Source organism: Phascolarctos cinereus, unplaced genomic scaffold, assembly GCF_003287225.1.
Source record: "Phascolarctos cinereus isolate Bilbo 61053 unplaced genomic scaffold, phaCin_HiC Scaffold_5;HRSCAF=322, whole genome shotgun sequence".
Classification (NCBI taxonomy): domain Eukaryota; kingdom Metazoa; phylum Chordata; class Mammalia; order Diprotodontia; family Phascolarctidae; genus Phascolarctos; species Phascolarctos cinereus.
The window spans coordinates 452,899,472-452,923,697 of record NW_027555958.1 but is presented as its reverse complement, the minus strand read 5'-3'; the positions used below and the strand labels follow the sequence as shown (position 1 = coordinate 452,923,697).

The window sequence follows — 24,226 nt, the reverse complement described above, 5'->3', positions numbered from 1 at the left end:
AACTGAATGTGAATGGAATGAACTTACCCATAAAACAGAAGCAGATAGCAGAGTAGATTACATGATTTAGAAATAAAGGGTGATACCATAAGCAAATTAGGGGAGCATGGAATAGTTTACAGGTCAGGTCTATAGATAAGGGAAGAATTTATGACCAAACAAGAGATAGAGAGCATAACAGTACCTAAAATGAGTAATTTTGATCACATTAAATTTTAAAAATTTTACACAAACAAAACCAAAGCAGCCAAGATTAGAAGGAAAGCAGAAAACTGGGGGGGAAACTTTTATAGAAAGTTTTTCTGACAAAGACTTCATTTCTCAAAAATACAGAAAAATTAGTCAAATATATAAGAATAAGAGTCATTCCTCAATTGATAAATGGTCAAAGTACATAAACAGGCAGCTTTCAGACCAAGAAATCAAAACTGTCTATAGTCAAGCCTAGAGTCATGAAAAAATGCTCTAAATCACTACTGTTTAGAGAAATGCAAATTAAAACAACTATCAGATTGGCTAATGTGGGGGGAAAAAAAGGAAAATGACAAACGTTAGAGGGGATGTGGGAAAACTGGGACACTAATGCACAGTTGGTAGAGTTGTGAACTAATCCAACCATTCTGGAAAGCAATTTAGAACTATTCCCAAAGGGCTATAAAACTGTTTATATACCCTCTGACCCAGCAATATCACTATTAAATCAATACCCCAAAGAGATCAAAGAAAAAGGAAAAGGACTCATGGGTACAAAAATAGAGGCAAAGAATTAGAAAATAACAGGATGCCCATCAATTGGGGAAGATCCAAATCCACTGTGCCACCTAGCTGCCCCAAAGCATATTTTTAAAAAACTTTATTTTTCTTGGGTTTTTTGGGTCTGTTTTCTTTTATAACATGAATAATTTGGAAATATGTTTCACATGTCTGCACAGCGATATAAAACGGCTTGCCTTATCAATGATGGGGGAGGGGAGGGATAAGGAAGAGAATTTGGAGCTCAAAATTTTTAAAAAAACAAAGTAAAAATTGTTTTTACATGTAATTGGAAAAAATAAAATTTCAAACCTAAAAAATATAAAATCACAGCAGCTTTCTTGACTGCTATGTTGCACTGCTGACTTATACTGAACTTAGATTACTAAAAAACCCGGAGCTCTTTGGTTTGAACTGCTATTTAGTTGTGCCCATCCCCTCCACTTTTTGCTCATGAAATCAGTTTTCTAAACCCATGTGCAAGACTTTCTATACTTATCACTACTAAATTTTATCTTACTAGATTTCATCCAACTTTCTAACAAAGAGAGTTCTTGTATTTCTGATCCACTGACACTCTTCTAATTTTGTTCCATCTGTAATTTGACAGGCAAACCTTACAGACATAAATAATTTATGAATACAAAAAAATTTAAAAGAAGACAATCTTTCAACCTTTGGTAGTCCGAGTGTCCACCATGTCAAATGAGGATGTTTGGCAGTAGGGGACAATAGCAGGAGTAATGGTGGAAGGGGCAAAAAGGCTGATTTAGGCTCGCTGCCAGGCATAACTTCCAGGTGACAGAAGCTCTCCAAAACCAGGACGGGCCGCCTCGGGGGCGGGAGGCTGCCTTCCGCTGGAGGACTTCAAGCAGAGGTTGGATGATCACTTAGTGGGCGCGCGATAGTGGACATTCCTTTCTTGTGTGGATTGGAATGAATGGTCACTGGGGTCTCCTTCAAGTCTCAGACTCTCTGCTTCTGTGACATATTGATATCCCCTTAAATAACTCAGGCCTCCTAGCTCATAACACTCCCCAACTCCTGTGACACATCAGCTACACACAGGGATGGTCAAATATTTGACGCTTTTAGCCCCATGATCCAGAACTCTGAAATCCCTCTACCTCACGCCTTCCTAGCCATCCATCTCTCCTAATGCACCATTTTTTCTAAACCCATTCTTTATACTAACTGCGAGATCATCCCATCCCTGCTTTCCCAGTACATTACTCCAGGTCTGGCCTCATTTCCACCCCTTTTGCAATCTTGCTAATGTAAGTAACCAGTTAATCTATGCATTTATTCTTGAAACCCCTTCCTTCTTATATTATTTCCACTCACTATTTGCCGAATCCCAATTCAGGATTACCATCATTCTCCTCCTCCACTTCTACAGACTGATCAAGAGGAAAGGCATGGTTAAATAACAGTTTACCTAAAAAAAGCTTTGGGACTTTTAGTGGATTGAAAGCTCAATAAGAACTTGAGAAGCAGCATGGCACAGTGGAAAGAGTGCTGACTGTCAAGTCAGAGAATCTGGTTTTATGTCCTGCCTCTGCCATTTCCCACCTAGGAAACCTTGCATAAGTCACTTAACCTTCTTGTGTCTCAGTTTCCTTGTCTGTCAAATGAGTCGGACTAGATGACCTGTAAAGCCGCTTCCAGATCTAAAAATGTATCCCCACGATCCTATGGGTCAGAAGTATGACGCGGTTCACTAACATCACAACACTGTGTGATGATCAACTATGACAGACATAGCTCTTTTCAGCAATGCAACAATCAAGACAATTCCAAGGGACGCATGATGGAAAATGCTGACCACATCCAGAGAAAGGACTATGGAATCTGAATGCACATCAAAGCACACTACTTTCACTTTTTTTTCCTTTCTCGTGGTTTTCCCCTTTTGCTCTGAGTTTTCTTTCACAACATGACTAATGTGGAAAGATGTTTAACATGACTGTACATGTATAACCTATATCAGATTGCTTGCTGTCTTTGGGAAGGGAGAGAGAAGGGAGGGAAGGAAAAAGATTTGGAGCTCAAAATCTTACAAAGATGACTGACTATTAAGTTAAAAGGGAAAAAAAGGAAATTTTTTTAAAAAGAGAAAAAAAAATGCATTATGTGGCAGCCCAAAAATGTGATCTTGGCTTACATTAAAAGATACTGAAATTCCTGGAATAAGGGGGTGACAGTTCCCTTGTACTCTGTCCTCATCAGACCTCATCTGGAATATTATGTTCAGTTCTAGATGTCACAGTTTCAAAAGCACAATGACCAACTGGAGAAGAGAGCAACCAAGAAGACCAGTCCACTTCATATAACGACCAGTTGGAAGGAAATGGATATGTTTAACCTGGAGAAGACTTTATCACATGCAGGGTTTAGGACTGTTCTTTTCAGGCGCAGAAGGCAGAACCAGGAGAATAAGCAGAAGCTGCAAAGGATCTGTCATCAGGAAAAACTTCCTAAAATGAAAGCCATTCAAAGGTGGAATGGGTCACCGTAGGAGGTGATGAGTTCCCCTCGATGGAGGTCTTCAGACAGAGGCTAGGTGGTCACTGGAGTCTCCTTAAATCAATGGGGGTGAGGCATGGAGAGACTCAGAATTCTGGCCAAAACAGAAACAGGTGCTATTTACATTCATTCAGAGCCATCAGGGCCCAAACAATGACCCGGCTGGGGTTGGGCTGGGACCTATGGGTAGCCAATCAATGAGTGCCAAAGTGATCTGGGTTTAAGGCACGATCCAGATTGATATCTTTTCTTTGACTAGATAAAAGAGGCCAGTCTTTGCCTCATTTCTTACTTAGCCTTAAGCACTGAATGGGCCTTGCCTAGTCAAACAGAGACCTGAGAAAGACCTTGGCTTAAAGAGGCCAAGGTCTCCCACTGCATCCAGAGCTATCTCTAGTCGTCCTGATCTCTATTTGGTCACAGACCCAAATGGAGAAAGTGAGGCTGGTGACTTTGCACAGCCCTGCCTCACTTAAATCCAATTCACTTACAAGTCATGACATCACCTCCCTGATGCCATGGTCCTCTTCAAAAAATGAAGGACAAACAACAACCACAAAAATAGTATCCTTAAGAGTTTGTTTTGTTCAGAACTAATTCTTCTTCGAACACTCTCCCCTCTAATTCCCCTCTCTGTCTTTTTCCCTTTCCCTCATGTTTCCCTGTTTAGAAAAATATATTTCTGCACTCAAATGTGTGTGGGTATTCTACTCTCCTTTGACCAACAGACATGGGAGTATGATTCACGTGCCAGCCATTCCCCCCACGCCTTCCTCCTTGTTTGTACAGAATTATACTTGCACCCCCGATAGCATGAAATAATTTCCCCAACTTTCCCTTTCCACTGCCCTCTCCAGTGTATTTCTCTTCAACACCTTTTCCATTCTTCAGTTAAGATTATCGAGACAAGACAGAGCCACTCGTAGGTCCTCTTTCTATGACTCCTGATGATGACAAGATTCAGAGAAAAGACACGTCCCCTAATAAGACATAATGAGCGTATCCTTTTTTAGTCCCTTATGACTGCTTGCTCAAGTTCGCCCTTCTATGTTTCACTTAAATCCTGTGGATGTACTTCAAAATTTCTACACAGCTCTGGTCTTTTCATTAGGAATGCTTCAAGTCCTCTCTTTCATTAAAGATCCATTTATTCCACAGTAAGATTGTACTCAATGTTGCTGGTTAAATTATTCTTGATTGTAAGGCTTATATCCTTTGCTTTTGCGAATATCACATTCCAAACTCTCTACTCCTTTGCCACAAAGGCTGCTAAATTGTGTGCAATTCTGACTGTGGCTCCACAGTACTTGAATTCTTTCGTTCTGGCTAGGTGTAGTATTTTTTTTCTTTGACCTGGAAACTCTTGAGTTTTGGCTATTCTTGTCCTGGAAGTTTTCATTTTGGAGTTTCTTTCAGGAGGTAACTGGTAGATTCTTTCTGTTTCCACTTTGCCCTCCTGTTCTAGGAGATCTAGACAGTTTTCTTTTAATATTTCTTGAAATAGAATGCCTAGGCTCCTTTTTGGTTATGACTTTTAGGTAGTCCAATGATTCTTATTTTTTTCCCTCCTTGATCAATTTTACAGGTTAGTAGTTTTTGCTAAGAGATAGCTTATGTTTTTCTTCTATTTTCTTCAGTCTTTTGACTTTATTTTAATAATTCTTGTTGTCTCATGGAGTCATTAGCTTCTATTTAATCCATGCTAATTTTCAGAGAGTTTGCTGCTTGGGCAAGGTTTTGTACCTCTCGTGCCAAGCTTGCCGTTTCCATTTTTTTCTTCCACTGCTCTCATTTTTTCCCCCAACTTTTTCCTCTAGCACTCTTATTTCAGTTATAAAAACATTTCAAACTTTTAAAAAAACTCTTGCTTCATTTCAGCTCTTCCAGGAATTCTAGCTGTATTTGTGCGCGAGCTGTGTTTTACTTTGAGGTTTTGCTTATAAATGCTTTGGCATTTCCCCTCCTGTCCCTGTTCCTGACTTTCTGGACTTCAGAATCATGCCTTGACACTGAAACACCCATCTGCAAGTCCTGCTCCCCTTCTCCCATTGGTGACTTCCTCCTTTAGCTGCCATTTTGTGAAGAAGACCAGACTAGCCTATCTTAAATCCCACCCTGGCCCTCTTCCTGATTTTCTGAACTTCAAAATTATGTCTCAATGATAGGTACCTTCTCTCGCTTCTTTTCAGGTACCTTTAATAAATGTTTATTTCTTTCCTTCCTTCCTTCTTTCTTCTCCCCCCTTCCTTCCTCCCTTCTTTTCTCTCCTTCTTCTATGCTGGTGTTTTAAGCATCCCTGTCATCGTAATTCTAACAGTGTGATTCTTCTCTTTGTTTGTTCCTTCTTCCACCTACTTACTGACTTCAGACTGTATGTCAGGCCAGGCTCCATCACTCTTCAAGTCATCCAAGTTACTCAGAACTCTCCCTGACTTTCTGTCCCCTTTAACCACACATCCAGTCAGCGGCCACATCTTACTCATTTCCCATCCACAATATTCCTATAATCCATTTACTGCTCTCTGTCCACAGGGAAATGCTCTAGCTCAGAGATTCATTACCTCTCATCTGATTTCTTGCAGCAGTGTCTGTACTCATGTACGGGATTCTGTTTCTCTTTCTTCCAAAGTGCCCACACAGCTGCCAAAAAAATCTTACTAAAGCACAAGTTCAACTAAGTCAGTGTGCTGCTCAAGATCCTTCAGTAGCACCCTATCGTCCCCAGGAGAGGCTACAAATTTTTCTTCCTACCAGCAACACTACCCGCTGACCAAGCATCCCTATCTGAATGAGTATGCCCAAAAGACCCAAGAGTGGCAGCAACCCACAAACTACCAGCTCTCATTGCCATCAACCCAGGAAGCAACCAACCCCCGTGGAGATGCCACCTGGCATCTGCATCAGCAGGTGCTGAGAGGCGACAGCTACTGAAGACCCAGAAAATGATTTCTCACTGCCAAAGTCCTGCGCCCTATCAAACAGTTCCACGACAGAAACAGATATGATTATCAGCAGAAAAGTGTTGAAGAAGACGCACTACCATCTGCTTTGTGATGGCATCTTCAAGACCATGGGATCTTTCCAGCTGACTTACAACTAAAACCTACGTGTGCTGTCGCCTCCACTAGAACGTGAGTTCCTTGAGAGTACTGTAGATGGTCTTACCAAACTTTTTAAAAAGATTTTATTCACTGAGTCATCCATCCATCCATCCATCCATCCATCCATCCATCCATCCATCCATCTATTCAGCTTGGCATTTGAAGTCTTTATTAATCTGGCTGTACCCTACCATTTCAGATTTATTATACATCACTCCTCTTCATGTATTTGACATTCTAATTTTTTCTGTAAAACTTGGACTCAGTCAAAAGGCTGCACCCAAGGACCTAGAAGGCCACATGTGGCCTCGAGGCCGCAGGTTCTCCACCCCTGTTCTAGCCCAAATGGTCTATGCTATTTTCGATCCCCATTTCCAGGCTTTTGCACAGTCCATGCTCCATAACTGGAAGGGATTTCACTTTTCCCTCTTAGAATCTCCAACCTCTCTCATGGCTTGCTTTATATGTGCTGCTACTTCCTATGGAAGTTCTGACCCCCTAGCCATTAGTATTCCTGACCATGAGGTATCTGAATGTAAGGTACTTGTGGGCAGGGACTGTTTGTTCGTTTTTGTCTTTATGCCCCACCAGCACAGCGCCTGGTATATCACAGCCATCTGAAGTAATACCGACCCTGAGGAATGGCTTACTTCAGGGTCCTCTATGATCCTGAAGACTTCATAGAGATGAAGTAAATTCTGGCATGCACTGATCAAATACCAGAGGTCAAAGTGAGACCTGGACTTAGGAGTTCTGGCTTGAATTCTGGCTCTGACACTTACAAACTATATGATCACTCCCAGTCACTTAATCTCTCTGGTGCAGTGCTGAATTCAAATTCAGCCTCAGACACTTTCTAGTTGTGTGACTCTGGGCTAGTTTCTTAACCTCTCTCACCACTAAATTAAGGATAATAATAGCATCCTCCTCACAGGGTTGTTGTGAGGATCATATGAAATGATACATAATAAAAGTATTTTGAAAAACCTTAATGTTCATATAAACACAGCTTTTGTTATCTGCAAAAAGAAAATAAAAATATTGGTACTACCCAGGATGAGATGTTGAGAGCAAATCTTTTACAAAAAACCTTAAAGTCCTTCCTATACAAACATAAGCTGTTATGATCACAGGCTCAGAGTAGCCTAAACTAGGTCAGACCTGCATCCCCAGTGTCTCTACAGGTCAAGGTGAATCGCTGGCAGGGAGGCAAAAACCATTTTTCCTACCCCTTTATGCTGAAGCTTGAAAATAACTGAAGGCTCGTCCATACTCCTGGAGCCACTACTAACTAATTAGATTTCTTTGTCTAGGCCAGTTCTAAATTTACAGGGTTCGGGTGAAAGAGCATTTTTCTTGCTGACTTGCTATATTCTGCTCCTAATGAATCACGGCTAGAAAAAGGGGAAACAGCACAGATGGGTACTTTGGAATATTGTGTATTCTTAAGTTATTCTTTCAAGTAATTCTGAGATTGCTAAAGTGACCCGAGAGAGCATACCATCAGTCCATATGATGGCACAGTGAGCACCATGACTGGGCACTTCCTCGCGTTTTTATTTTTGTGTTGATTGTTTCAATGTCACCCTCATTTCCCAATATATTTTGCTTCTACTTCATCCCTTCAAAATGGAAACCTCCCATGTCACAATGGAAAAAAAAAAAGTTAAGCAAAAGCAATGAGGCCAAGGGCCCTGTCTGACAATGAATGCCATGTCCCAGCCCACTGACTACCGCCTCTCTACCAAGAAGAGGAACGCATGTTTCATCATCTATTCTCCAGTACCAGCATTAGCTGGGACAACTAACTGGAGTCCAACTTTCTTTTGTATTCAACTATTTATAGCAAAATACACTCATGCCATCATCTTTTGGTTTCCAAATGATTCTTCTTTTGCTAAAGAATCAACATCTGTTGCCAATAGGACAACAATACCAAAGAAACGCTGACTTTTGCAAGTTTGGGAAATGCAAGCAAGAGTTTTTGCTTCACTGCTCTCTGGTTTTCTAAAGATTGCTGCATTACCTTACAATGCCCCGCCATCATTTTCTTTGCGGTACATACGTGCAAGGATGCCAAAGGAAACGCTCACCTTCATTCTGTTCAAATTCATCTAAAACCTTATCCAGGTTGTATGCCTCTGCTTGGAAATAGTTCTCCATTGGTCAGGAAGCACCACTCAAGTGAATTTTTTAAACCTAAAAGGCAAAACAAAATCAAGAATTTGTATTGAATTTGGCATCATTAAAATACTGCAATATGCAAAGCCCAAGTCAGACAGGAGTAAATGTGTTTATAATCTACATAAAAATAGGGGCAAATCCAAAACATAAACTTTCTAAATCAGCTGCAATTGTTTCCAAATGATCAAAACAAAATTCTCCATGCCATGATTCTCATCCAGGAGATAGAAAAGCCTGCTACACTGGACACTGTGCTGTTCTCAGGGACCTCTCTACCTTTAATTTACATTGTTCCTAAAACATAGTATGTACACCCTGCAGAAGAAGAACCCCTTCAATCATTTTTGAGGACCAGATAAAATATTAACTCCTTTGTCAAGTCTTGCCTGATGCCTCCAGTAGGTGATAACCATTTCTCCCCCTAGGTTTTTAAAATTAGATCATTTATTCTCTCTTCCTCCCACTTTCCTCCTCCTCTCCCCATGGAACAATTGAAAGAAAAAGAAAACTCTCATAACAAATATTCATAGTCAAGCAAAACAAATTCTCACATTAGCCATGTCCAAAAATGTATCCTTCATTATAAGTTCCGCAGGAGGTCTCTCATACGATGTCACAGAGCATATACCTATCTTGGACATTTGACTAAGCTCTGTCTTTTTCTGTTACTGTTATTTACATATGTATAAAAGGAAAACTTCCAGAGGGTTTACGAAAAGACATGAACAAAAAGAACATGAAATAAGGTATGGATGGGTAAAAAGCTCTGGGACAACAAACCCTTCCACCAATCCCCTGAAGCCACAAAGTTTTGGTTTTATACTTTTCTGCTGTATTTATTATGTATTAAAAGTTATTTGAAAAAAAAAAGTTATCTGACACTTACTAGCTGTGTGACTCTGGGCAAGTCACTTAACCCCGACTGCCTCACCAAAAACCAAAACGAAGCAAAAAGAGTTATCTGTGTAGGGGTAACTAAACTATAAACTGAGAGAAGGTACTGACTTGCATTGGCAGGCAGTTTCTTTAACTGGGATATTTTCTACATCAATAACATCACTCAGCCAGTCTCTTATCTCTCTCTCTCTCTCTCTCTCTCTCTCTCTCTCTCTCTCTCTCTCTCTCTCTCTCTCTCTCTCTCTTTCTGCAAGGCACAGTGCATAGCACAAGATTGGTATTTAAACTTAGTATCTATTGAACAGAATCAAACTATTACTCATCCATAAGTAAACAGGCTTAAATTTCAACTAAATGAAAACCAGTAGAATGAAAGAAATGCATTTTTAAGCTATAAAGTTCAAATAAAAAACCAAGCAACAAATACATAATTTGGATTTATTTTTCTTTTTGGTCTAGATTTGTGATTAAATCAGCACGGGGAACCCTGAGTGGTGAAACACGGATGGAAACCAACATCTAGTCTACAACTTGTAATCTTCAGAGAGCTGCCTGAAAGGTTAAGTCACTTGCTGATTATCACATAGGTAGAAGTGACCCATAACCACTAACACAGAGATCACTTTGTTAGGCACATACCCACAAGGAGGTTAATTGATTTTTTTCCCCAAAAGTCCAAATTACACCAAAATATTTATAATCAACACTTTTTGAATTATCAAAGGACTGGAAATAAAACAGAATTTTTAGAATGCCTAAACAAGGTATGTTACAAGAATGTAATGGAATTATGGTGCTATAGGAAATTATAAATATGACGTATATAGAGAAGCAGGGAAATCGATGCAAAGTGAAGTAGAACCAGAAAAATAATATACACAATGATTACAATCATGTAAAAGGAAAGAACAGCAATAAAACAAAGCTAAATGCTATGAAATTATAATGACCAAATCTGGCCCCAAAAAGAAGAGATATGAGAATGTACCTTTCCCATTTCTTTAAAGAGGTAGTGGACTATGGGAAGTGAATCTTACATATGTTGAACTTTGTTGAATTTTTTTCTTTTTTTTTAAAGTGATGTCTGTGGGAAAAGAAAAGAGTTGGAATCATATTCAGAAATGATGGCGGTTTTCAAACGAAAGATATTGATGATTTTTTTTTAAAGCCCAGCAGCACAATGTCTGTCTAGAATCAGTAGTGAGACAATTATATTTTCCTTTATCATTGGTGAATTTTCAACTAAGATATTTCCACATGTCATAGGATCCAAGACCTCATTAACACGGGCTTTCCCTTGACCAGACAAGGAAAGCAATTCCTCACAGTTTAATTGTTCCTTCTCAGTTCTCATCTCTCTCAGCCTCTCTGTAGCACAAGGCACTGTGGATTACCTTCTCTTGGACACTCTCTCCTCTCTGTGGCTTAATAGGTCAACTCCTGGTATCCCTTCTACCTACATGACTGCGCCTTCTGACCAGCCTTTGCTGGCTCATCATCCGTGTCACAACCACAAACCGTGGGTGTTCCCCTGAGGCTCTGTACCAGTTCTTTTTGATTTCTCTACACTCTCCCCAGTGGTGACCTCACCCGCTCCCATTCACTCATTTATCATCTCTGAAGACTCAGAGAGCTAGATAACCAGTCCTCATCTTCCTCCTAAATTCTAGTCTCACATCTCCCCAAGAGCCAGTGTGGCTTCAGAAAGGGCCAAGGAATGGTTGATGTGGTGTTTGCTGCCCGACAACTCTAAGAGAAAGGCCAAGAGCAGAACAGAGGTCTGTACACAGTAAGGTCCTTCATGGTGTCGGCCATGAGGGCTTGTTGAAAATCACAGCAAGATGCGGTTGCCTGTAGAAGTTCGTCAGTATTTCACATTAATCTCATGACACCATGTTCACATGGGCTGTAGATAATGGACAATCACCTTGTGCTCTCCCAGTCTCTAATGAACTGAAGCAGGGCTTTGTGCTCGTTCCCATGCCTTTTTTTAGCACACAGTTTTCAGCGATGTTGTTGGATGCCTTCGATGAGGATGAAAACAGCATGAAGGTCGCTACCACACTGACAGGAAATTACTTAACTTGAAAGGGCTACAAGAGCCAAGACTAAAGTAGAGGGAGAGTTGGTGTGTGCATTTTTTTTTTCAGATGATTATGCACTCAATGCAGCCTCTGAGGCTGAGATGTAACAAAGTATAGATGGATTCTCTGCCACTTGTGCTAATTTTGGTCTGAAGTTAACACCAAGAAAACAGGGTTCTTCCCCAGCCAGCACCACACCATCCATATGTGGGACCATCAGTTACAGTAAATGAAGACACTGTGAATGCTGTGGATCGTTCGCTTACCTTGTCGGTACTCTTTCGAGGGACGTACACACAGATGATGAGGTTCATGCACACACTGCCAGAGCCAGTTCAGTGTTTGCGAGGCTCTGAAGGAAAGGGTGGGAGAGCATCAGATTTCAAAAAGGAATTGCTTCCATTTGAACTGTCATCAGAAGATTCCAAAGATTCCTTGGCAAGATGAGGCACCGGACACTGAGGTTCTTTTTTCGAGCTGAACCGCTAAGCATTCAAACTCCACTGCAGAGGGTACAACTCTGAGGGGCTGGTTTTTCAAATGCGAAATGCACGCTTACCTAAAAGCCTATTTTACAGAGAACTCACACAGAACAGGTACTCACAGAAGTATGTCAGAAGAAGCAATACAAAGACATTCTCAAGGTCTCTCTGAAGAACTTTGGAATCGATTGTGAGACATGGGAGACGCTGACACAGGACCACCCAGCATGGTGTGCCTGCATCAAAGAAAGTGCTATACTATCAGCCAATGTCATTAATGAGTATCAACTCAAAAAATTTAAGCAAAATCCTGTCAAAGACTACAGGGATTTACCCAAGAAATAATTCATTATGACCAAGTGGGATCTATATCAAGGATGCAAGGATGAGTCAACATTAGGAAAACAATCAACATGATTAATCATATTAAAAACCAAAACATCCAAAACTACATGATCATCTCTCAATAGATCCTGAAAAAGTCTTTGGCAAAGTACTAACATTCTTTCTTGTTAAAAAAAAAAACAACTACAAAGTATAGGCACAGAGGCACCTTTTTTTAAATATTATAAAAAGCATCTATTTAAAACTAAAAGCAAATATTATATGCAATGGAGATACATTAGAACCTATCCCAATAAATACAGATGTGAAGCAAGGATGCCCACTCTCCCCACTATTTTTTGTTATAATTCTGGAAATGAGAGCAACAGCAATAAGGCACGAGGAGGAGACTGAAGGCATAAAGAACACTAAAGAGGAGATAAAGCCTCCCTATCTGCTGATAAGGCAGTATACTTGGAAAATCCTAAAGAATCAGCAAAGACACTAATAGAGACAATAGCTTAAGCAAAACTGCAGGTTATACAATAAACCCTCAAAAAATAATAGTACTTCCATATAACAATAACAAAAAGCAACAAGAGAAAGGGAAATCTCATTCTAAATAACTACAAAATACATAAAATATCTAAGGATAAACCTAACAAAGTTAACCAATAAACATCTGTTAAGCACCTACTAGGAGCCAGTCACTGTGCTAAGCACTAGGGATTCAAAAAGAGGCAAAATCTGCCCTCGAGGAGCTCACAATTTAATGGAGGAGAAAATGAGGAAATATGTACAAATAAACTATATACTGGACAAAAAAGTAAATATTTAGGAAAGGGCAGGCACTATCACTAAGAGTCACGGCTTGACAAAGGCTTCCTACAGGACATGGGATTTTAGTTGAGACTAAAAGTGGAGCAGAGTAAGTTCTCCATGGGTTAAGTTATGAAGAGCTTTAAAAATCAAAAGCAAGATTTCATATTTAATCCTGGAGTTCACTGAACAGACCTGTGCTTCTGGAAGATCACTCTGATGGCTGAGAAGAGAACAGGTATGATCAGCAACAGCCAGAAAAGACAACCAGGTGATTGCAGCATCTAACATCTCTCACACTTTCCTCACAACCACCCAAAGAGACAAATGGTGCAAATATCATCATCCCTATTTTACAGACAAGGAAATAGGCCCCAGGACGACTCACTCAGGTTATTGAGCTAGGAAATGGTCATATAACTAGGTAAGGAGAACAGAGCTGCAGATAAACGCCAGGTCTCCAGAATCAACATTCAGAGCTTTTACCACTGTGTTACACTATTCTCTCCAAGGTTGCTGGGCAACAAGATTAGAGGGTCTAGGATAAAGGTCTGAGTACAAGATACAGAGGTTATGTACACAGAGACTCAATTACCATCACATTCACTGAAGGCCTCACAGGACAGGTATACAATAATCACAAGTCTGAGAGTTTTTCAAAGCAATACATTTATTTTCATAAGTTTTCATTGATTTTTTTTTTGCTTTTTATATCACTATAAGTATCCCAGTATTCCTCTTCCTTCCCCTGCCAGAGAGCCATCCCATGTAACAAACAGTACTTTTAAGACAAAAAAGAAAGAAAAAATCAGCATAATAAATCAATACCTTTTTTTTTTTTAAGTCTGAAAATATGTGCCATGAACAACACTTATGAGCCTCCCATCTCTAAAAAGGGCTCGAGGTGGGAGTGTCTTCTCATCTCTTCTTTGTTCTTTATAATTTCAGAACATTTGCTTTTTAAAAAATTTTTTATTTTATTATGAACCTAAGAAATAAAACAAGCATTTCCATAACATAGCAGAATAGAAAAAAAAAAGATTGCACATGAAACTGCAAATTTATTATGTACAATTTGCTACATAACAAAGTTACCATGTAACTTCTGTCCTTTTTTTCTTCTCTTCTCCCACCCCTGCCCTACAGATGGCTAACATTAGACACAAATTGTGTGTGTGTGCATGTGTGTGTGTGCGCGCGCACACGCGTGCACATGGAAAATCCTCCTATACATACTTCTATTTATCATATCTTTCTCTGAATACAGACAGTGTCTTCCTTCATAGGTCCTCTGTAGTTAATTTGAGCACTTACAATAGTCAAAACAACTCAGCCACTCAAAGCTGTTCTGAAAACAATATCGGTATTAATCTATACAACATTCTCTCGGTTCTGCTCATTTTGCTCCATTATTTCATGCAAGTCTATCCATGTTTTTCTAAGATCATTGAGCTCAAAATTTCTTATATCACAGTACTATTCCTTCACAATCACGCCACAACTTGTTCAGCCATTCCCAAACTGATGGGCATCCTTGCCATTTCCAGTTCTTTGCCATCACAAAGAGAACTGCTGTAAACATTTTAGAACATATAGGTTCTTTTCCTTTTTACCTAATCATCTTGGGAAACAAACACAGCAGTGGTATTGCTGGGTCAAAGGGTATAGCCAGTTTAATAACTCAAAGGGTTGGATCAGTTTACAATTCCACCAACTGGCAGCTGTCCCCCACTCCCCAGGGTGTCCCCTACTACCACAGATCCAGGGTGGAGTAAGGAGACCTGCTTACAAAGCAGTAGGTTGCCAAGTAGGGAGAAGGCCCTGAGTGGTGTGTGGAGAAAGAATCAAGTTTTGAAACTAGCAGGAGTAGCCCCAACAGTGTGGCTCAGACCTCAGGTACAAAGCAAGGTCTCACTTCCCATGTCAAGCTCAGCCTTATGGAGGAATAATGTCAAGCTCAGCCTTATGGAGGAATAACCAGGCCAAGAATTCCGAACCAAGGCAGACAATTCTGCCAATAGAGCTTTCCACTTGGCCAATGGCAGAAGAGTTAAGCAACTCTTAATCAGACCCAAATTCAGGTCAGGAATTTAAGGTGGGTTGGAGAGAGCAGCAGCAATCAGACTTTGCTCTGGTTCAGACCACTTTGAAAGCAATGAAAGCTTTTACAGGTCCTGCAGGCCTATCATTGAGAGCCCAGAATAACACCATACTCAATACTCCCAAGAAATCAGCAACAGGTCCTGACCAGACCTAACCTCCAAAAGTGCTGCAGAGCCCTGCCCTAACATCAAGTCCAAAGTCAGGAAACAGGCTTGGAAGAATGGGCCAAAAAAAAGAAAAGAACTCTGCTAGAGTGACCTATAATGGTGGCAGGGACACTCAAGACAAGAAGCAGAAGAGAATGACTCCAAAAATCTGTAAGCGTGGCTTCAAAAACAAACAAACAAACAAAGTGTGGGCACAAATTCAACCAGAATTCCTGGAAGAGATGACGCAAGAGTTGCTTTTTTTTTTTAAGAGTTTAAAAAGCACTTGAAGAAAAAATGGAAAAGAAATGAAAGCTATGGAATAAAGAACTGGAAAGGAAATTAACAACTTGGCACAAAAGGGACAGAATTTTGTCCAAGCAACAAACTCCCCAAAAATTCAAATGGACCAAACAGAAGCCAATTATCCCATTGGAAATATTAAAACAAATATTTTAATTAATGTTTTAAACAAATTAAAACAAATCAAAAAATGTATACATATGTTTAAAAAAAAACAACAAAAAACAGCAAAAGTAATTTTTCTGAAAAACAGATCAAGGAGAAAAAATTTAAGAATCATTGCACAACTTGAAAACCACATACAAAAAAAGGCCCAGGCATCAAATTTGAAGAAATCTTAAAAGAAAAGTACCTAAATCTCCTAGAACAAGGGAGCAAAGTAGAAATTAAAAGAACTCACTGGTCACCTCCCGAATGAAACTTCACAATGAAAAATTCCAGGATCATCACAGCCCAAATTTAGAGCTTCTAGGCCAAAGAAACAATACTGCAAATAACTAGAAAGAAAAATTCAAGTACCAAGGAGCCATGGTGAGGATCACACAAAATTTAGCAGCCACACTATGAAGAAAGGGAGAACTTGGAATACTATATTCCATAAGACAGCCAAGGATAACTTACTCATCAAAACTAAATTATAATCCTATGGGGGGGGAGTGGATTTTTAATGAATTAGAAGACTTCCACACATTTCTAATAAAAAGACCACAGCTGCACAGAAATTTGAAGTTCAAACACAGGATTCAAGAGAAACAAAGAAAGGAAAAGACAACTGAAGAATGATAAAGAACTAAATGAGGATAAACTGATTACATTTCAATAGGGCAAAAATGATACATGTGTGTCCCCTATGATCCTATCATCATCATGGCTCACTGAGGTAGTCCCATTAAAAAAGGCCTGGGAGCAGTTCTGTTAGGTCTTGATAACCTTAAAAAAGAACGTAAATAGAGGGGGAAAGGAATACAGTTGGGGAGGGGAAGAAAATAAGATTAAGAAAATTATTTCAGATAATGAAGGCACACAAGTAAACATGAATAATAATAATAACAGCAGCTAACATTTATATAGTACTTACCAAGTGCGAGGCCCTATGCTAAGCACTTTACTAATATTATATCATTATATAAACAAGGAGGGGATAGGGAGAGTGGCTGACACTCAAACCTCACTCTCATTTGAACTAGTCAAAAGAAGGAAGAATACACACACACACACAAAGTTGAGTACAGACACACATTTTATTCTACAACAAAATAGAAGGGAAAGGAAGAAGAGAAAAGGGGGAACTAAAGGGAGGACAGATTAAGAGAGAGATTGATCCTAAATAAATAAATTCTAAAGATGTGCAAAAATATTTGTAGCTCTTTTTGAGGCATCAAATGACCAGGTAGGATTTAAACCAGGAATGCTGAGCTGGTTCAATATTAGGAAAACTATCCACATCATTGATCATATCAATAACAAAACCAACAGAAATCATATGATTATCTCAATGGACGTAGAAAAAAGCCTTTGACAAAATACAATACCCACTCCTATTAAAAACACTAGAGAGAATAGGAACATGTGGAGCTTACCTTACAATGATAAATAATATTGATCTAAAACCATCAGTAAGCATTATCTATAATGGGAATAGCTAAAAGCCTTCCCAATAAAATCAGGGGTGAAGCAAGGATGTCCATCGTCACCACCATTATTTGATATCGCACTAGAAATGCCAGCTATACTTATAGCTCTTTTTCTCGTGGCAAAGAATTGGAAACTGAAGGGATGTCCATCAATTGGGGAATGGCTGAACAAGTTGCAGTATATGATTGTGATGGAATTCTATTGTTCCATAAGAAATGATGGCAGGTGGATTTCAGAAAAACCTAGAAAGACTTGTATGGACTGATGCTGAGTGAAGTGAGCAGAGGCAGGAGAACGCTGTTACCCAGTAACAGCAATATTGTACAATGAAGAACTGTGAATGACTTGGCTATTCTCAGCAATACAATGATCCAAGACAATCCCAAAGGACTCATGAATGAAAAATGCTATCCGCCTCCAGAGAAAGAACAGATATTGTCTGAATACAGACTAAAGCTTACTATCTTTCTTTTGTTCTCCCTTCTTTCTTTTTGTTTGAGTCTTCTTGTACAAAATGACTAATATGGAAATATTTTACATGATTGCACATGTATAACCTATATCAAAATGCTTCATGTGTCAGGGAGGGGAGAAGACAGAGAAGGAGGAATAGCATTTGGAACTCAAAAATTTTTTTAAAAATAATCAATGCTAAAAATTGTTTTTGGGGAGAAAAATAAAATACTGTCTAAAAATTTGAAATAAAGAAAAAGAAAATTTCAGAACTTTGATCAACACAATGGGCAAACACAATTCCTGAGGACTAATGATGAAACATGCAACCCACCTCCTAACAGAGAGGTGATGAACTCAGAACACAGATTAAGACTTTGGGGGGGGGGGAAGAATGGGGTTAAGTGACTTGCTCAGAGTCTCACAGCTATTAAGTGTCATGTGTCTGAGGCTGGATTTGAACTCAGGTCCTCCTGACTCCAGGGCCAGTGCTCTATCCACTGTGCCACCTAGCTGTCCCAGATTAAGACATTTTTAAAAAAGAAACAGCCAATACAAAATTTTGTTTTGCTTGACTATATACATGCTTGTAACAGAATTTTTGTTTTTCTTGATTTCTCAATGTGTTTGGGAATGGGAGGAAGGAAAGGAAAAGGGAGAGAAGAAGGTTCATTTTTTGCTCAAAAATAAAATTTAATTTTTAAAAATATGACTAGAGCATATCAACTTCAAGATGGAAACTGGAGACTGATGTCTATAGTGAGGTTAGCACTGGAAGAGCAGACTGAAGAATCATTAGCTCAGAGAAGACAACTGAATTAATGGGAGCTGATGAGACCACCAAGTGAAATAGTATAGAGAGAGAAGAGAAGGCCCAAGACAGATGCCTCTGTGACACCCACAATTAGCAAATGGGCATGATTTGAACAAAGATTCAGCAAAGGAGACTAAGAAGGAGCAATCAGACATGCAGAGACTACCAAGGAGGAGAGAGTTAAAAAAGAGCATCAAAGCCTGCAGAGAGGTCAAGACAGACTGAAAAAGGCCATCAGATTGGGCAATGAAGAAATAGTTAACTGTGCAGAGAGCAGTTTTGGTTGAATAATGAGGTCAGAGTTCAAAGTTAAGAAGAGAGCAAGAGGAGATATGACAAGATAGCTGGCAGAGACAGATGCGTTGAGTGAGGATTTCTGAAGGCAGGCAAGACACGAGCTGTTTTTATGCAGCAAAGAAGTAGTCAGGAAAACGGGACAGTTTGAAGATAAGTCAGAGAGTGAGGATGACAGAGGGGCAATCTCCTAAAAAATTAGATGGAATAGAATAGGATCCCTTGTGCACATAGAAAGGTTAGTCCTGGCAAGAAAAAAGGGCACTTTTTCATGTGAGACAGCGGTGAGGGAAGAGATCGCAGTAGAAGGCATCTGGGTGACATGAGAAGAAGAGGAGGGGGAAGGGAAGTCTCGATGAATGGCCTCGACTTTTTCAGTAAAATATGAAGCAAGGTTCTTAGTTGAGAGGGTGGGATCAGGGAATGCTACAGGTGGTGAGATAGTATCTGCTACTGTGTGTGTGTGTGTGTGTGTGTGTGTGTGTGTGTGTGTGTGTGTGTGTGTGTGTGTCTGTCTGTCTGTCTGTCGACACCCAAGAGGCAACAAGTGCCAGGTCAAAACATTGCCACCATCTTGACCATATCATCTCCTCAGACCCCACTGAAGAGAATCTTCCACCTCAACCTCCAGAGCCATGCTGGAAAGGAGTGATTCTCACGTAACAAGGACCCAGCCCTACCCCACCACCGTCAACATCACCTGTCAAATTCCCAGTAACAGGCCACTGATCAAGAGCCCTGGGAATAGCAGTGCGCATTAGACCACCAGCACTGCTTCTAGCTTAGCCCCAGCAACAATCATCCAGGGACGTAATCCTTGGAGAGATGCTACATGGCAAATAATTCTGCAAAAATTGTGTCCTCCCACCTTGCCAGCAGCCATGACCCAAAAAACATTTATCACCACTCAAGTCCTTGGCCCTTTCAAATGTTTCAACATTCAAAGCTGATATAACAATAGCTAGCGTTCACACGCACTTTAAATTTTGTAAAGTGCTTTGCATCTCTCATTGTCCCCATTTTACAGATGAGGAAATGGGGTGAGAGAGGTCAAGTGACTTACCCAGAGTCACCTGACTAGCAAATTTGTGAGACTGGCTTAGAAATCATTCTTAATATTCCCAGAGCACAGTAAATGGCACAGAGCAGGCACTTAATAAAGGGGGAAATTCAGACTTCAAGAGGGAAAATGACTTGCCCACAGTGTGGCCAGTAGTGAAGCCCAGGCCCCCCGAATCCAGATCCAGCACTCCTTCCACCGAACCCGCCTATCTCCGTCCTCTTCTCTTTGCTCAGTAAGCAGCCTCGGAGGTGGACGGAGTGCTCAGGAAAGACCAGCACTTCTGCGGCAAGGGCTTGCTCAGACCATTTTAGGGCTGCTCCGCTACTTTTGGTGTCACCTGATTCACCCAACTCTCACCTGTGGCTCCACGAAGCTGCGGCCTGCACGGCAGCCACACCCCCATGAAATCATCTCAGCAGAGAGGCGGAAGCAGGCCAAGGGTAACCGATGGGCCTCAGACCGTCAGTGACTTCGGGGATGTCTACCCCAAGCATGTGAAGGCTGAGAACGATGTGTTCCAATGGCCATTCAGGCTGCTGAAGCGGATACTGCAGAGCACTCAGAGGTCGGGCAGACATCGAGAACACCAAGGTCACCCACTGCACCGCAGACCATGGCCAGTTGTCCTGACTTTTGTCCTGCCACTGGTCTTCAATGACTCTGGGAGAGAGAGCGAGGCTAACAACTTTGTGCAGCTCCACCTCACTTAAATCCAATTCGTCCAGCAAGTCAACACGCTGACATCACTGGTCCGCTCTGAAAACGAGGGACAAACCACAACTAACAGGTTCCAGTCCGTAGGCCACTCCAGCTCCTGCTCGGGAAGAGCTCCTCATTCGCCGTGCGAGTATAACAAGCCTCAGCGGCTTTCTCGCTGCACTACAGCTTCCTGCCTTGCGGCTGCTCAGCGGCCCGTATCTGAACATTTCTACTCCTAGGTCGGCATTGGGAAGGAATGATGACCGTGGAGCCGGAAGGCCCAAACTCCACTCTTGTGCTGCCACTTACTCGCTGTCTGGGTAACCAGCTTAATCTGAGTGTCTCTTTTGTCATCCACAAATAGGAAGACCCACAGCGTGCCTAAACTACACAAGATTTTTGCGAAGACTTAAGACCTTACACTCAACATCTGAATGTGCCTCTGATTTCACTGATGTGTGTACTCTTTCCAATACATAGATCACAACACATTCACTCCTTCTTCTCTTCTTGTCCACAGAATCCCATAAATCCTTCCATAAAGTACCCCAAGCACTAGAAGCTTTCTTCTGTGTCAGAGGTTGCCAACGTTTTTTGTTCCTTGAGCTCCATTAAACAACGACAACAAAAAGTGTTCGGAGGTAATTTTTTTTTAATAGGCAATCGGGGTTAAGTGACATACCCAGGGTCACACAGCTAGTAAATGTCAAGTGTTTGGTCTGAGGCCAGATTTGAACTCAGGTCCTCCCAACTTCAGGGCCGGCGCTCTATCCACTTTGCCACCTAGTTGCCCCCCACCCCGGGTAATTTAATATACTATTCATAATATTCTTTTAGATTTATTCAGTAATTATTATAGTAACTATAATAAAAAGCTTTTGCCCCCAAAAGGCTTCCAATTCTGGCTTCTGATTTGTCCAGCCTGGCATTTTGCAAGACATATTCTGCACATAAGTCAAATAAGGTGATAATATATAGCCTTGGTATACTCCTTTTCCAATCTTAAACCAGTCAGTTGTTCCATGTTTGGTCCTAACTGTTGCTTCTTGACCCACATACAGGTTCCTCAGAAGACAAGTCTGATGATCTGGTACTCCCATCTCTTTGAAGACTCGCCACATTTTGCAGCGATGCTGCAATGATATAGTCAAAGGCTGTAGTCAATGAAGCAGAAGTCAATTTTTTTCCCCTGGAATGCCTCTGCGTTCTCTATAATCCAGTGAATGTTGGCAATTTGATCTCTAGTTCCTCTGCCTCTTCAGAAACCAGCCTGCTCTTCTGGTGATTCCTGGTTCCCATATTGCTGAAGCCCAGCTTGCGGAATCTTAAGCATAACGTTGCTGGTGTGTGACAAGAATGCAACTATTTGGTAATCTGAACAACCTTTGGCATTGTCTTTCTTTAGGATAGGGATGCAGACTGATCTTTTCCAAGCCAGCAGCCACTACTGAGTTTTCCAAATTGGCTGGCATACTGAGTGCAGCACTTTAGTGGCATGACCTTTCAGGACTTTAAATAGCTTACCTGGAATTCCATCAGCCTACTGTTAGCAATACTTCTGACTTTCTGGACTTCAAAATCATACCCCAGTATCAGGTACCTTCCTTATGCATCTCCTCACCTTTTCAGGGTCCCTTTTGTGTTCAGTCTTCTCTATTGGAACATAAGTTCCTTAAGGGCAGAGGCTACCACCTTCCTTGCATTTAATAATGTTTGTTTCCTTCCTTTCTTCCAAATTTTGCCATTCTATCTTCAAAACATCTCTCCTACTTGGCCCATTCTCTCTGATCCCAGTAGAGAGCTCCAGTCCCAAGCTAATTTAAGCCCTTACAACCTTTGACTCAGATTACTGAAGTAACCTCCTTATGGTTCCCCTCACCATGAGTCTCTCTGCTTCAATCCATACACCACATAGCAGCCAAACTGATTTTCCTAAAGTATAATTTCGAGCCTGTCACTCCTACTCAAACCCCAGTGACTCGTTATATATACCTCTAGGGTCAAATACTGTTTCATCTCTATTTCACCCTTTTAAAAAGTTTTATTTCTGTTCAAGTTTTATAATGTACACAGTCACATAGTAGTATATGTATATGGTTTATAATGTACACTCAAAAATTTTTACTAATGTAGGCATTCAAAAGTTTGGAAAACACTGGACTCTAAGATTTCTGAGGTCCCGAGAATGCTATTCAATTCTGCGTATTGTTCCATCATCACACAAGCTTAAGTGAAAATAAAAGTGATGGAGCACTAATGATGGACCCCTAAAAGACCCTGCACTTTCCCACATGGCCCAGGTCCTGGTGTTCACCTGGGGTACCTGGCCCTTCCCAGTTAATCCTTTCAACTGCCCTTTCCTAGTGACCCTCATTATCTGCACCCGGCCCCACCCTACACTGTCACCCCTTGATTCCATCTAGACTCCTTCCACCTTCCCAGCTCTTCTGGGTCCTTTTCTGTTACCTCCCTGTCACCCAAGCTATTGGTCACTCCCTGACCACCATATATAAGTGTCCATCTTGTTCCCATTAAATCGCTCAGATTCTTTAAGGGTCTGGCCTTCTTGTCAACACAAAGCATCACCAAATAGCTCAGATTCTTAAAATCTTGCCCACCCTAAGCAGTGTTTTAATAAGTCTTATCTCTCGCTGAAAAGGAGGCTTGGGTCAAATTCACTGAGGCAGAACCTGTTATTTTCTCTTGAATTTTGAGGTTCCCAGCATCACTAGACCACCACACAAACACTTTGATTCTAGGCAAAAAGAATCAATTTTCCTCCTAGAGTATTAAATAAGTAGGTCTGTGGACAGAAGTACCTAAAGATACTGCAGAAAGTGTCAAGCAAGTTTTGGAAAAAATGAAATCAAACTTCGTGATAATATGAGCTATAAAGCACACTAAAGACAAAGTCGATACTGAAACCGTAAAAAAATTAATAAACAGGGTCACGTCTGCATTATTATGTGTGTCCTAAATAAAATCTGAAAGAAAAATAAAAAATAATCATTTTCTTACCTTTTTTCCCCCCTTACACACGAGATAAGAAAAAGACTCTATGCTTCTTCATGGTGTCAGTGACCCCATTAGTCAGTCTTGCTGATTCACTGAGTTCAATTTGATCCTAAAGGAAAAACATATTGTCCATTATATCTATTAAAGCCAGAGACCCCCATTTTTCTGACATACATCTGTCACATGCCATGCAAATAAGAGCAACAGGATTCAAACCCTTGTACTTTCCCAGTCAAAGACCCAGGTACTACAGAAAGTAAGAGCAGACCCAATTTATTATATTAAAACGACTGCCCAATGCGAAAGGATCGTGTCAATGAACAGTTCAGGATGTTTTTGCTGCCAGTCCTGTTGCTCTTGACTGGACAGTATAACTACAGAACGAGAAAGTCGCTGTCTCCCCAATGACCTTGACTGGAATCCTAATTCATGAAGCTACAACTACAAAGTCAATTACTTCACATTACAATAGGCCTTCCAAGAATCAAGAACTAACAAAGGGGCTGCTTAACAAGAATGTCAGCTGTTAGC

The 24,226-nt window shown here is 40.6% G+C and overlaps 1 protein-coding gene across 7 annotated transcripts in view; it reads right to left on the bottom strand.

The window, feature by feature from the left end:
• The window catches only part of ZFYVE9 (zinc finger FYVE-type containing 9), a 184,163-nt gene that overhangs the window by 94,704 nt on the left and 65,233 nt on the right, over window positions 1–24,226 (bottom strand). For 6 of the 7 annotated variants that reach the window (XM_078156632.1, XM_078156631.1, XM_020987766.2 and 3 more), the window contains exons 2-3: window positions 23,699–23,804; window positions 8,474–8,579 (exon numbers count right to left, since the gene is read on the bottom strand). In XM_078156632.1, coding sequence (XP_078012758.1) covers window positions 8,474–8,543 — 70 coding nt within the window. In that variant the 5' untranslated portion in view covers window positions 8,544–8,579; window positions 23,699–23,804. Of the gene's footprint in view, window positions 1–8,473; window positions 8,580–10,449; window positions 10,546–23,698; window positions 23,805–24,226 lie in introns of all 7 variants that reach the window. The other variant, XM_020987768.2, reaches the window with a different exon arrangement.